The sequence below is a fragment of the Berghia stephanieae genome, chromosome 5, assembly GCF_034508935.2.
Source record: "Berghia stephanieae isolate SIO BIC M18660-M18661 chromosome 5, UCSD_Bste_1.3, whole genome shotgun sequence".
Taxonomy (NCBI): Eukaryota; Metazoa; Mollusca; class Gastropoda; order Nudibranchia; family Aeolidiidae; genus Berghia; species Berghia stephanieae.
In genome coordinates, this window is record NC_088364.1 from 36,698,036 (window position 1) to 36,712,310 (window position 14,275).

At 35.0% G+C, this 14,275-nt stretch overlaps 1 protein-coding gene across 2 annotated transcripts in view; it reads left to right on the forward strand.

The window, feature by feature from the left end:
* The window catches only part of LOC144972845 (dynein beta chain, ciliary-like), a 137,355-nt gene that overhangs the window by 118,663 nt on the left and 4,417 nt on the right, over window positions 1–14,275 (forward strand). For both annotated transcript variants that reach the window (XM_078914556.1, XM_078914555.1), the window contains exons 66-75: window positions 648–907; window positions 2,509–2,679; window positions 3,719–3,841; window positions 4,229–4,422; window positions 5,995–6,271; window positions 6,545–6,772; window positions 8,806–8,997; window positions 10,123–10,242; window positions 11,439–11,681; window positions 13,288–13,476. In XM_078914556.1, the coding sequence (XP_078770682.1) occupies window positions 648–907; window positions 2,509–2,679; window positions 3,719–3,841; window positions 4,229–4,422; window positions 5,995–6,271; window positions 6,545–6,772; window positions 8,806–8,997; window positions 10,123–10,242; window positions 11,439–11,681; window positions 13,288–13,476 (1,997 nt within the window). The remainder of the gene's footprint in view (window positions 1–647; window positions 908–2,508; window positions 2,680–3,718; window positions 3,842–4,228; window positions 4,423–5,994; window positions 6,272–6,544; window positions 6,773–8,805; window positions 8,998–10,122; window positions 10,243–11,438; window positions 11,682–13,287; window positions 13,477–14,275) is intronic.

The window sequence follows — 14,275 nt, forward strand, 5'->3', positions numbered from 1 at the left end:
CAAAACAACATGATCCTTCTCTTGCAGCAATCACTTGTTTGATACTTATCTATTTCATAATCCAACGCAATCCAACAATCTTAAAATTAAAAAGAAAGCACAAGATTTCTTGAATAAAACCCAAAAATTTACAATTAATTATATCTATTTCTGATGTCATGTTTAACACGATTCGACATAAATATAAGCAAAACAAACTTGGCAATAAAAATAAAATGAAGGATCTTTCATGAATAGTACATATGATCTTCAGTTGATATATGTTTCCCCCAACTTTTTAAACACGTATTTAAATAATGTAATAATTCAATAACTAAATCTATATTTATTAAATTTATGTGTTTCTGAAATAGCTATATTTATTTAGAATTCATGGACTTAACCTCACACTGCCTACCAAGAGCCATAACCTGAGGGTCAGAGTTTCACCGTCCAATCTCTGACCATGCTCAATATGGCTTTATTGTATAGTAAGAAGAGATATTATAGTACTTGGCCTTCAACACCATTACACTCATCATTATCATTATTACTCATCATTCTTTAGCATGGAAACATACATTGGTTGATTAGTTTCATCTTCCTCCCAAGCTCCAACTGAGTATGAAATGTATGATTTAACATCAACTATAATCTTTAATTGACAGATCTTGAAGACAATCTTCTGGCTAGACTGTCAACAGCTGAGGGTAATTTCCTTGGTGATTATGCTCTTGTTGAGAATCTGGAGACCACTAAAAGGACTGCCGCAGAGATTGAAGTGAAAGCTGCTGAGGCCAAGATTACGGAAGAGCAAATCAACAACGCTAGAGAGAGCTATCGACCAGCAGCTGCCAGGGCCTCCATTCTGTATTTCAGTATGAACGACTTAGTCAAAATCAATCCCATGTACCAATTCTCTCTGAAAGTAAGTAAACCATGCAAAGCGAGTAGACAAAAATAGCTTAAGTTTTCTTATTTAAAAGATCTTGATAATAATAAATATTGAATGGTATTTTGAGAAAGCTGAGAAGTTAAATTAATTATCAAGGGAAGCAGGTCTCTTGAGTTCTGTCTGTATAACAAATACGACGCACGCATACTAAAGCGGTAGCATAGTGTTGGTGTGTATTGTGGATTATAAGTAGAAAGAGGGGAGTTTTGTTCACTTTAAGAAGTTTACGAGCTCTTCAATTGCTGTTTTATTTGTGAGTATCTCCTAACGGCCTGTGCTGCTTTGGCCAAATCTAATGCCAGCTTTAGATACGACTTCATTTTTTTTACTTTTCTTATTTCCGTTTCCTTTTCCAATTTTCATATTCATTCTTCATTTTCTTGAACATTTACTTAGATCTTTCACATTTTTACTTTTCATTGTTCAGCTTTTATATCATTGAGACTTTCCCAACACTCGTGGTCAAACTTTTTCAAGTTTCGTGGATGTAACACATGTGATGTCAATATCGTCTTTCAATGCGTAACGGAGCTGTCTTTAAATCACCCTCCATATGTTGAATAGGTTTAAATGCTACAAGGAAGTCTAAGAAATACATACTTCTACTAATAACAACAGTTTGCAGATCACACTGTTGAGTAAATATGGAAGATGAACACTCAATACAGAACACTGAAAACGGATTAACTAAGACTAATATCACTCAAACCTTCTCACAATTACTCGTATAAGTAAACATACGGAGACATTCTAAAATATCTGTCGCGTATAATAGAGCTCATAACTTAACTGCTAAAATAAAACTTTTGTGGTGTCTGTGTATTGACCTCATAATGTCAAGAAGTGGTGAAACGAATCAAGATAGTGACTACTTTTAAACCAGTTTTTTTTTTTTGAGCGGTGGATGGTGTTGATTGTAGAAATCCCTCTTGTTGCCAGGAGGGGGCACAGATGTGGGAGGGGATGCTGTTAAGAGGTTGCTCATATGTTCAACTCCCCAACCCCGCGAAAGTTTTCATTCTCTATTCTTTTGACATTTCACTACTTGCTTCATATCTTGTCGGATATGATAAGATGAACTAAATGTAGATTCAAACGTATAAGTGTAAGACTTCAAAGTGCTTGTAAAAATGTATGTAATAATTTTCTTCTACGATTAACATACACACTACCCTTAATTATGAATCAAAATTTATATGAAATTTTTTCAGTGACGTTATACTGACAGTGAAGTGGTGAGGATGACACTCTGGTATGAGTAGGATGAGTGTTAAAATCTGAATGTCCCACTTTTGTATTTGTATGTTATGTAACTTAAGTTTATGTTTAATGGAATCCTGATAATCTCAGATTATCCTTTGTACAAAGTGTGACTTTGTTTCTCATACCTACTAGAGCTGTAACATTGTTCCTAGCTCATACCTACTAGCGCTGTAACATTGTTCCTACCTTATACCTACTAGTGATGTTGCGATTTTAAATCTTTGTTTAGAATAGATAGGTAGTCATTTGTTTATTTTTTATGAATTTGATCTTTTTAAAATGTTTTATTTTCACACATTTATGTGTACCAGGCCTTTAGTGTTGTTTTCGAGAAAGCCATAGACCGGGCTGAATCTGCAGATACTGAAGGTGAGCGTGTAGTAAATCTTCTGGACTGTATTACCTACTCTGTGTTTGTTTACACATCACGAGGACTCTTTGAACGAGACAAACTCATTTTTGGTACATTGATGACTTTCCAGGTAAGTAAATTTATGATGATGCGATATGCATTAAAGAGAAATTATTATTATTATTATTATTATTATTATTATTATTATTATTATTATTATTATTATTATTATTATTATTATTATTATTATTCCAAAGCTATGGTTATCTTCTTTTGTGATTTGATATGATAATTTTTGATTTGATATAATCGTCAGCTAATAGATTTTTGTGAAATAAAAACCTCGAGCTTTTATATAGAACAATATCCACTAAACATACTCAAAGCGCTTTACAAGGAGTCCCTAGCCAACAGCTAACATGTAGGACGAGACGTGATGCCTGTTAGGCGATATTACAATTTTTTTACATAGATAATGCTGTAAATGGCCATGTAATCATGTTACACCTGAGTATGATGAGAAAATGTGAGTGAAGAGCCTTTTCCAAAGACTCAACTATGCATCCCTAGGGACTCGAACCCAGGATCTTCTGATCAGAAGGCAAGTGTCATACCACTAGACCAGAGAGCCGCACAAATAAGACAACCCAACTTTGTTAAGGCATAAAAAAAAAACAATAAAGGATATTGAAAAATATTGGAATGCTTTATTCTTGTGCCAAAACTGTCGCATGTGTTCAGAATTGCATCAGGAATAGAAATGATGATAAATTCTGATGAAATTTTGAACAGCCATGTAATTCTTCAAATGTAAGACTCTTAAATTTTTGAAAGAAATAACATCAAACCTAAAAAAGACATGTGATAAACTTTCTCTTCCTCATTATTATCTATAGATAGACCCCGTTTATTCATGCTTGATTTTCAGGGTAATGGAGTATTGACAGATTCTTTGATCGATGTCATTAAGACAATTTATTTGCTAAAAAATAATTATTATAGTGGTCAAGTGATTCATAATTGAGGAACATATCACACCCAAACAGCAGATTCAACACCACATTACAATTTCTTGTTTGATTGTTTGTTTGTTTTTATTTTGCTTTTGTTTTCAATGTTTTAATTTACTTTTTAATTATTTTTTTTTCTGTCTTCTTCTTCTTCTTAAGGTGCTTGGCCAAATGAAAATGCTTGACATGGATTCCCTAGACTTTCTACTCCGATATCCAGCCACATCAGACCAACGGTCTCCTGTGGATTTCCTTACTGACTTAGGATGGGGAGGAATCAAGGTGATACTTTTTATTGATTATCTATAATTAATAAATTTGAATAAATTCAGTAGTAATTTGGAACCAATCTTAGCATCAATGTGATTGTTGTTACACTTGTAGGCCGATAACTCATTTACTCATTTGCATCGCACGCAAAGGATCATATTTTGATCTCAGGCTGAATCAATTTTTAAAAACTCTTCTGTCCATTCAGTAATGATTAGATGGATGAAATATTAGATCTTGTAATGTCCTTCTGAATGATGGCAAGCGGTTACTGCTATCCGCTTAATTACATAATCTAAAGCAACGCATGAGCCTAGTGCCTCTGAAGAACTACTTCTTTTAATAAATCATATAGACTTGTAACCTGCTTTCCTTGTAAATCAATATTGTACTTTGCAGGTGTTGTCAGATAAAGATTCGTTTAAAAACCTTGATAAAGATATTGTTGGATCTGCAAAAAGGTGGAAAAAATTTGTAGAAGGAGAAGCCCCAGAGAAGGAAAAATTTCCTCAGGAATGGAAAAATAAAACACCGTTAGAAAAACTTTGCATGATGCGCGCTCTACGGCCCGATCGTATGAGTAATGCTGTCATGTGAGATAATGTTTATACTTGAAATTTTAAATTATCATCTTTAATTCTTTATCTTTGGTTTATGTTATTTGGCATTTAATTATTTCATTATTTTTCCATTTGTGTTTGATGGATCACTCAATATTTATGACCTACTGCTTTGATCTGTTACTATGTCGAGAAGAAGCAGCTACTTACCAAAAGGGAATTTAAAGTTTATTATCAGAAATACGATTTTTTTGCAGCAAACTCCCTGCATTCCTATTCATCAATGAAAAATATGAATTGGGCCAAAGTTTTATATTTAGTTTTTGATCATGGATCCAGATTTCAGCACATAGTTTACAGCGACATAATACCCTTTTCACGCGGTGGGTCATATGTTTAGAATTATTGAATTGTTTATATTCTAGTGTGTCTTACGTTATGAACTTCTCAATCATAAATACTTTAGCCATACACGTTTTTAACGTGTCTCTACAAAATCTTTTTAAATAGAGAATTTCAAATGTTATGAATGATTCCAATTATCAAATGAAACTGTCTCGAAAACCATTTGATATTGAAATAACTTCCTATAAAAGCAAGATATATGTAATAATCTAATTCACTCCTTTGCCCATCTTTTGACAGTGGTTTCCATTTTTAAGCACTCCAGCTACAAGCAAAATCTGGCTCGGGACACAAAGCAGAATTTCTGCTATATAACTTTACCACTTTATAAGCAAGTTCACCAAACAGGACTTCGTATATAAGCACTCCAATTATTTAACGATTACTTAAAAACTACGAAAAGAAAAGAAAATAAATAAATAACTTAAAATACAGAATACTATAATTTAGATACAAAATATTGACAAACAGGATTAACAGAAACCATCAAAATGATGTGCATGTTACGCATGCTTCCCACCTCACTATTCCATTTCTTCCCTTGAACAAAACAATTGACACCTCAGTGATAAAATGGACAATGCACACCCGTCATAAAATGCGTCTGTTCACAAGTCTTTTTTTATGCTACATACCTGCAACAACAACTTCAGATGTCACACAAGCGATTAAAACCACCAGACTTTATATACAACTTATTGACCAAGAACAGAGTTGGAATTAGTTCATAGAAAAAGAGGATGATATAAACAGATGTATCCATTCAAAAATCAAACGAGCGAAAATGACAATCTTCTTTACCCCTCATCCCTTACCTACGGTGTGATACTGTATATTGTGACAGAAAAGAAAGTGTTTGTTTTCCTTCAAAGAATAAAGGATACAAAATAGTAAAAACAAATAGCTAAAAATGACTTTTAAATGGACCTATTGCAGTTACAAGCTTGCAACCTGGTGCGTACCATTATGTATACATTTAGAAACTTAAAAGGAAAAGTTATTTTTACTGTAATGTGAGCAATGGTAGTAGACTTAGCAGGAAAAATCTGAATCTGCTTATAATCACAACCCAGTGCTTGATTTCCGAGGATCGTGCTTTTAAACGAAGACCACCGTACATCAAATTTAGAATTCTTATCTTGTTTAAGCAAAAATAAAAAATGATTGCGATAACAAAAGATGTTATGTTTTATTTACCAGGGAATACATTGAAGAAGCAATGGGTCGGAAATATGTGGAAAATCGGGCTCTAGAATTCAGCAAGTCGTTTGAAGAATCAGGCCCAGCAACTCCAATGTTCTTCATCCTGTCACCTGGAGTGGATCCATTGAAAGATGTTGAGAAACTTGGCAAGAAACTGGGCTACACTACAACAAAAGAGAATTTCCACAATATCTCTCTGGGTCAAGGGCAAGAAATGGTTGCAGAGAGGGCTATAGATTTAGCTGCCAAGAAAGGTCACTGGGTTGTTCTTCAGGTTAGTTCCTTTCTTAGATGTTGGTGAACTGTTTGTATGCATTCAATCCATCACTTGTCAACTTGGCAGACAAAACAAAAAGCGTGTACCTTGTCTATAATCTGTTTGATGGAATGTGGTGAGGAGGAGAAATAGGAGGAGAATTGTAAAATGATGATGAAGATGATATTGATGATGATGATTCAGAGATGCAGTTTCTTTCTCAACTCAAATTATTTTTTCCAAATAACTCAACTGCATAAATATTAACAACCTTTTCTTTCCATGGTACAGAATGTTCATTTAGTTGCCCGTTGGCTTCCAAACCTGGAGAAAAAGTTGGAGCAGTATTCTGAAAATAGCCACCTTAATTATCGACTGTTTATCAGCGCTGAGCCTTCAGCCAGCAGGGAGACTCACATCATGCCTCAAGGTATCCTGGAATCATCCATCAAAATAACCAATGAACCTCCGACTGGAATGTTTGCGAATTTACATAAAGCCTTAGACAACTTTACCCAGGTAAATTAATATTTTAGGGTTTTAGAGGGGGTACTTTGAAATAAGTATGCATTCTTCAAGTGTATATACTCATAGGGGGGCAGCGTGGCTCAGCGGTACGGTCTTTGCTTCGTACCCAAAAGGGAATGTTCGATCGCCCGTCGCTGCGCTGTGTGGCCTTGAGCAAGTCACCTCGCCCTTGCTCAATTTGCGGCACTGCACTGCACTGCAGCTGACGCCTGGGTATTCCAGTCTTCCCTTGGAATAGACCCTAGAGACAAATTTCCCCTATGGAATGAATAAAGGGAATTCTAATTCTTAATTTTACATATGTGATAAATCATAAATTTTTAAATAAAGTGGCTATTCTAAGGAATTATTCGGATAAGTATCAAAATTAGTTTGCTTAGTTCTGTTCTTTACTCTGACTCTTTTCTTTTTATTTTTTACTATTCAAAACTTTCAACAGTGGACATACATATAAGAAAATGTTATACATAAGCACAGTTATACATTATATTTAAAAACATCAGCTGATAAGAAATCATTCAAACTCACATCACAAAGAAAAGATATATATTAGCGCAATTATGCACTTCTCCTGCAGCTATTGGCTGCTGTACCAAAGTCTCTTATTTTTTCTTCTAAAAGTTTTTGTTCGTATCCAAACAAGTTTGACATAGCATTAAGCTTCACGTATACAACAGACTAACCCCATGCTGGTTTAATAAACAGAAATGAGTCAAATAGGTTTCCCTATAAATTCTAAAAGCAGACTATTTTTAAATACATCACAAGCTTGATAGAAAGGTAGTTTAATTATGTTCAAAAATAGTCATTCTTTGTTTGAAATTTTGAAATTCAAATGCTGTTATACCATGGAAATGATGGAGTTGAAAGCAAACGCAAGAATGCTATTGTGTTTCCACCATCAATATTTAGACTGGGCATTATATCCCCTTCTTATAACCTTGTTTTTGGTAAAAGAGAATTGAGGTTTATAGAATGAATCCAGAAATCGTGGTATGCTTTGTATGAAGAGAATTTAGAATTAATAGTGACTTTGTTTTCTCTATGTGAGAAGGCTATGTGGTCTTGTGGTATGACACTCGCTTTCGGATCGGAAGGTCCTGGGTTCGAGCCTCACTCAGCTCATAGTTGAGTCCTTGGAAAAGACTCTTTACTCATATTCTCTCACCGTACTCAGGTGTGCAATGAATACATGGCCGTTAACAGCATTGTCTCTGTCGGAAAAAAAGGTATTATCGCCTAACAGGCGTCATGTCTCGTTCTTTATGTTACGTGTTGCTGTTAGTCAAGGACCCTTTGTAAAGGGCTTTGAGCATGTTTAGTGGATATTGCTATATAAAAGGTCAATGAAAGAAATGCTCTTATTGATGTTAGACTGCAGTTTGTGATTTTTAAATAATTCAATTAATCTCTTGAGCATGTTTTGGTATCGATGGATGATTAAATCATAGTGTGACAGGAAGGTTCATGAACTCACTCAACCATGGCTATCTTCCTCCGTGTTGACCGATCTCCCTATGGATTTTTTGGTCCTTTTCATAATTAAAAAAATATATAACGAGTTGCTTATTCCAAAACAAAAAGTTGCTTCTTCATAGTGTTATTCTTTTACCACTACTATGTTGAAATTAAAAACAGTAGCTTTAATTATATATATTTGATTAATCTCAGGAAAGCAAAAGAAAATGATGCCATAAAAGTAACCACGACATAACTCGTCATGCTAGTAAGGTATTTCCAACATGACAAGAGTTTTAAAGTAAGATTTTATTCAACAACCTCTAGACCAAACAAAGAGAGTATCGTCTGGGTTTTTTTAAAATGGGGATTATATTTCTTTAAAACTATAGTATATATCTATTTAGACTGACTTTTTTAGATTATTTTAATGGAAATTTCCATACAAATAATATCGCTATTAGTAGTGAAAAGATATCTCTAAATTCCAAGATAATCGGTATCATAATGTATCATATATATTTCCAATACTTTCATTTAAACTGATTTCATTTTATTATATACAGGACACTCTAGAGATGTGCTCCAAAGAGATAGAGTTCAAGGCTATCCTTTTTTGTCTGTGTTATTTCCATGCTGTTGTGTGTGAGAGGCGGAAATTTGGAGCTCAAGGCTGGAACAGAGTCTACCCTTTCAATGTTGGAGATTTGACCATAAGTGTCAATGTCCTATATAACTACCTGGAAGCAAATATCAAGGTAACATAAGATAGATTTCTACTATATTCAATATTTATTTAAATTTCATTTTTGAAAATATGATAATGAAACAATTTGGATTGACAGACAGGCAGCTGGTATTATAAAAAATTGGCTTCATAATCCTGAAGAGACACAATATATGGCATCTTGAGCTTGAGCTTTTGTCTTGAGCTTTTATATAGCAATATCCACAAAACATGCTCAGGGCGTTTTACAAAGGGTCCCTGACCAACAGCAACAGGTAATATGTAGAACTAGCCATAACGCCTATTAGGCGATAATACATTTTTTTCCGACAGAGACAACGCTGTTAACGGTCAGGTACTCATTTTACACCTGAGTATGGTGAGAGAATGCGAGTGATGAGCCTTTTCCAAGGTCTCAACCATGCGCCGAGCGAGGCTTGAACCCAGGATCTTCCTATCCGAAAGCGAGTGTCATACCACAAGACCACATAGCCGCACATAATAAATAATGTAAGCGAGCATTGCAATAACCACTTCACATTGACGCTTGAAAAGTGATAAGATATCAACAAATTTGTGAACATTTTTGTCTGTTATTGTTACTACACAGATACTTAGAATAGGAATACCTGAAAAAGCCCTGCCTCCTATTTAATATTTACATCTACATATTTAATAATACATTATTGCACCAAATATGAACACAATATACACTAACATGCTTACTCCTGATAGAAAAAAAAGGAAAGGAAATTTGTCAAAAATAATACACTCAGCAGTCAGGAATAGAGAACATGAATATAAACTAACCACCACCATTAAAAAGACATCACACCAGAGCTGATTAAATGCAGCCCCGGGGTTGGGACCTTCGTAAGACACTGATATCTCATTACTTAAGTCGATTTTGGCATGCATGAGTACTTTGCGATAATCAGTGGTAATATTTTGAATATACTAATACAAAAGTGAAGTTTAACATGCACCTTGTACTTATTGAAATGGTAATATTTTGATTTCATATGACCTTTCGGGGATGGGAAGGGACAAATTAAGTATTGTGACGGGTAGTGGGCATGGTTAAATATAAGATTGGGCTTTCAATATTTACAATTAGATTATTTATTTCTACCAATTCCTCTTTGTTGTTTTTTAGGTGCCATGGGAAGATTTACGTTACCTGTTTGGAGAGATTATGTATGGTGGCCATATCACTGATGATTGGGACAGAAAACTGTGTAGGACTTACCTTGAGGTCTACATGAATAATGATATGGTAAGGACTACGTACTTACCTCAACGGTGGGGCTGAACTTTTTCATGATAAACGATTATTCATGTGTTATTCATCTAGATTCAGTAACAGCGATATGACTCTGCTCCAGAAAGTTCATACGGTCAATTCCAGTCTTGGTCTCTGTCTATTGTCCACTCAGTTGCCAAGAATGCCTGTTATTTCTACCAGGCTTCAACTCTTTCCAATGTTCTGTCATATTATTTTTAGTCTTCTCTCCTCCTTTCTTCTTCTACTGCCTCAATTCCGGACATTGTTTTTTTTTTCTTTCCTTGCACACACAATGCAATTCCATTTCAAGTTCATGGAATGCAAAAATCATTGTATGCCTGTCACTGCAAATCTTCTTGGGAAAAAACAGTTGGACAACACCTTCAGAATAATTCATGTGTCGTGGTGTTCACTTGTATCTGTAAAATGTGTTGGAAAGATCCGAGGTCTTCAATATCTACTTTGTTAGTTGAAAGCTATTCCATTCCTATTTCATTCTATCTTTTTCATAAACAACATTAAAGTTAGGACTTCAGTCACATTTCATCAAATATAGATTCCAGGCTTACCTAATCCAAGACAAGAATATAAAGGAGAAGATAAAAACTGTAAAACTTAGGTCAAATACAGTTTTGTAATAGATCTCAAAGGGTGATTGATTTTCAGCCAGACAAAAGCCCATACCTTCTTGTGAGAACAAACAATAGTTAAGATTGCTTAAGCATGAGGCTGGGTCATTGTTGTAGTTTTTGTTGTCATTGCCATTGCAGTTGTAATTATCATCATCTTTGTTATTGTATTTTATTATGTTTTTTTGTTATTCATTGATTGCTTTTATCGCTAAATTTATATTTTATTAAAAGCTGAATTCACAAATCTTGTTGCAACCCCCCCCCCCCCCCCCAATGATAATTGATGTATTAAGCTACTGCATTATAATATAATCAACACAGAGTGGTCTATGGTCGTAATTATATTGATATATGTATGAACAATACATAATTTTAGAAATAAAAGCCGGCTACTCAGTTGCATGTTTCAAGTTCATCATGTGGTAAAATAAGTAATTGATTTTTGGCAGCAAGTGAAGTATATAGTATACGTATACTTAGCAAAATAAAGATGTGATCCAATACATTATAAAATCAATGTTGTTTTTATTTTCATTTTCAATTTTCAAAACCTAGTTTGAATCAGAGCTTTTGCTGGCTCCTGGGTACCCTGTGCCTCATAACATGGACTATGATGGTTTCCATGCTTACATAGATGACGAGCTACCACCAGAAAGTCCTTACCTGTATGGTTTACATCCTAATGCTGAAATAGAGTTCCTGTCAAAACGATCAGAGAATCTTCTAAGAACAGTATTTGAGCAGCAACCGAGGGATGCTTCCAGTGAATCTGGGGAATCCGTCTCTAGAGAAGATAAGGTCTCTCTATATATATTTATTTTTCTATGTATCTATCTACCTATCTATCTAACTCTCTCTCTCTCTCTCTCTCTCTCTCTCTCTCTCTCTCTCTCTCTCTCTCTCTCTCTCTCTCTCTCTCTCTCTCTCTCTCTCTCTCTCTCTCTCTCTCTCTCTCTCTCTCTCTCTCTCTCTCTCTCTCTCTCTAAATATATATAAATGTATGATGTGAAGTTGTTAAAATGTGCCAAACTCACTAATTCTAAAGAGTATAAACCATATATATACACAGGTACACAAGTAGTTTTCGAAGGTGAAGAGTCAAACATGACAAAAGTTGAGTCAGGGGTACCGCAAGGCAATGTTCTCGGGCCACTCCTCTTTCTCATTTGCATCGCTTACATGTGAGAAGGACTGCATCCAGGGTCCACGTTGAAGTTGTTCGCAGATGACAGCCGCTTATACAGAGAATTTTTTTAAAACGGGGATGAGAATGTCATACTACTGCAAGATCTTAATAAATTGCAGTGCTGGGAGGCGAGATGGAAAATGGAATTCCACCCCAAAAAGTGTCATGTTCAATGTTCTCAGGGTGACAAACAAAAAGAAAAACATAATCGACTCCCACTATGAAATCTATAATGAAGCCCTAAAATATGTGGAGTATGCAAAGTACCTCGGCATGACCCTGGACTGTAGTATGAAGTAGAAGAAGCATATTGTCAACACAGCTACTAAGACAGATAGAACAGTGGCCTTCTTCAACAAACAAACCCGCCACAAACTTGAAAAAGAAACGCTATGAAGCATATGTCGGGCCCATTCTGAAATATAGCAGCTCAGTGTGGAACCCACACACAATACAAGAAATCAATGAGCTAGAAAGTCCAACGTCGGGCGGCCAGATTTGTCAGTGGAAACTATGAGCGGGATTTGAGCATAACTCAGCTCATAAACGATCTCCAATGGAAACCGCCCCATGAAAGACATTCCATTAATAAACTCCTCGTATTCCACAAAGCACAAAACTGAAAACTCGAAATTCCAACTAGTCATTTGAAATGGAACAACAACAAGACAAGAAACTCAGCATTTAATTTTGAAATACCTTCTCAAGAACAAACCATCATCTTTACTCTTTCTTCCCCTCTACCATCCGACATTGGAACTCCCTATCAATCACCTGTAAACAAGCCCTTTCGACTGTTGACTTCAAAAAATCGCTCCCTGCTTCACTCTAAAACTCTAGTTACTGAAAAGACAGCCATACAATCTTCAGCCTGAAGTTTTGGCCTTAATGGATGAAGAAGAAGATATCCTCGCTTTCAATACAGAAATACAAATAAAAGTTTACCCACATTAACTCGGAAACACTAATCATAATTTCTGTAACATAAGCACATCACTCTGTATCTGTTCTGTAGGTTCATAAATGGATTTCATTAAAGTACTCCATTTCAACTTCATGACTTCATGCGTGCTTCAGCAAATAGTAATTATATTATTCATACAAAAGATTCATTGACTATTGTAAAAAAAAAAAATAAGCCTTCATATTTAAATTCATGATTGTACATTTTTGGACATGCATTGCTCTCTTTTACTTAAATTACCTTTTCATTTCCAGGTAAAAGACATTCTAGATGATCTGACTGAACGCCTTCCTGACCCATTCAATATGGAAGAGATTATGTCCAAAGTACCACCCGATGAGAGAACTCCATACGTAGTTGTTGCATTCCAGGAGTGTGAACGGATGAACATCCTTACCAACGAAATTAGGAGATCTCTTAAAGAACTGCATCTTGGACTCAAGGTCAGTAGAAAAATGAGAGACCATATGTCTAATGAATAAAGAGAGAGAGAGAAGGGGAGGAGAGATTAGCTATTTATATTATGGGAATCCCCATTTCACAGCACACAATACTACTTGAATCATGTAGTAATGAGAAATATAACACTATCAGTATCAGAAAAACATTTTTTGAAATTGAAACTTAAGACAAACCCTTAGAATTTCAAACACATTCCCGACCATTGCTGAAGACCCCATTTTATGATAAGACGGCGGTATGATCCCTCACAATCCTATTACAAATATACTTAGCAAAATAAATAATGCACCACTTTTTAAACAGGTGTAGCTTTTTGACAAAAATGGAAAGTAAGTAATCTTTTCGATGAAAAATAGTTCATTTCTTTGTAAGTACAGACAGATTTTTTTTATACAATATTTTCCATTGATAACAATTACTAATTTTTAATTGAAAAAAGCTCCCCAGTTTCGTACCCTTCACAAAAATGTTTCTGCATTCAGTATTGGGTATCTGGCATCTATGACCTACTGTATCCTGTTGCTGATTATCCATTCATCAACAATATCCCAGAAAGAGCATCAATTTTATTGACTTTTCTGTCTCTAAGATAGTGACAAACCCAGTCCACAGATGCTTGATTGGTGAAAGGTCAGGAAACTTGAGCTGTCAAAGGGAGAGCTTATGCTATTTTAATCTAATTGACTCATCATTAAACGTTACAGATGATCAAAAGGTGGTGCTAAGATGGAGTTAAAAGTCAGGGGTGGCATCAGTGCCTACATTAAGATCTGTTTTGAG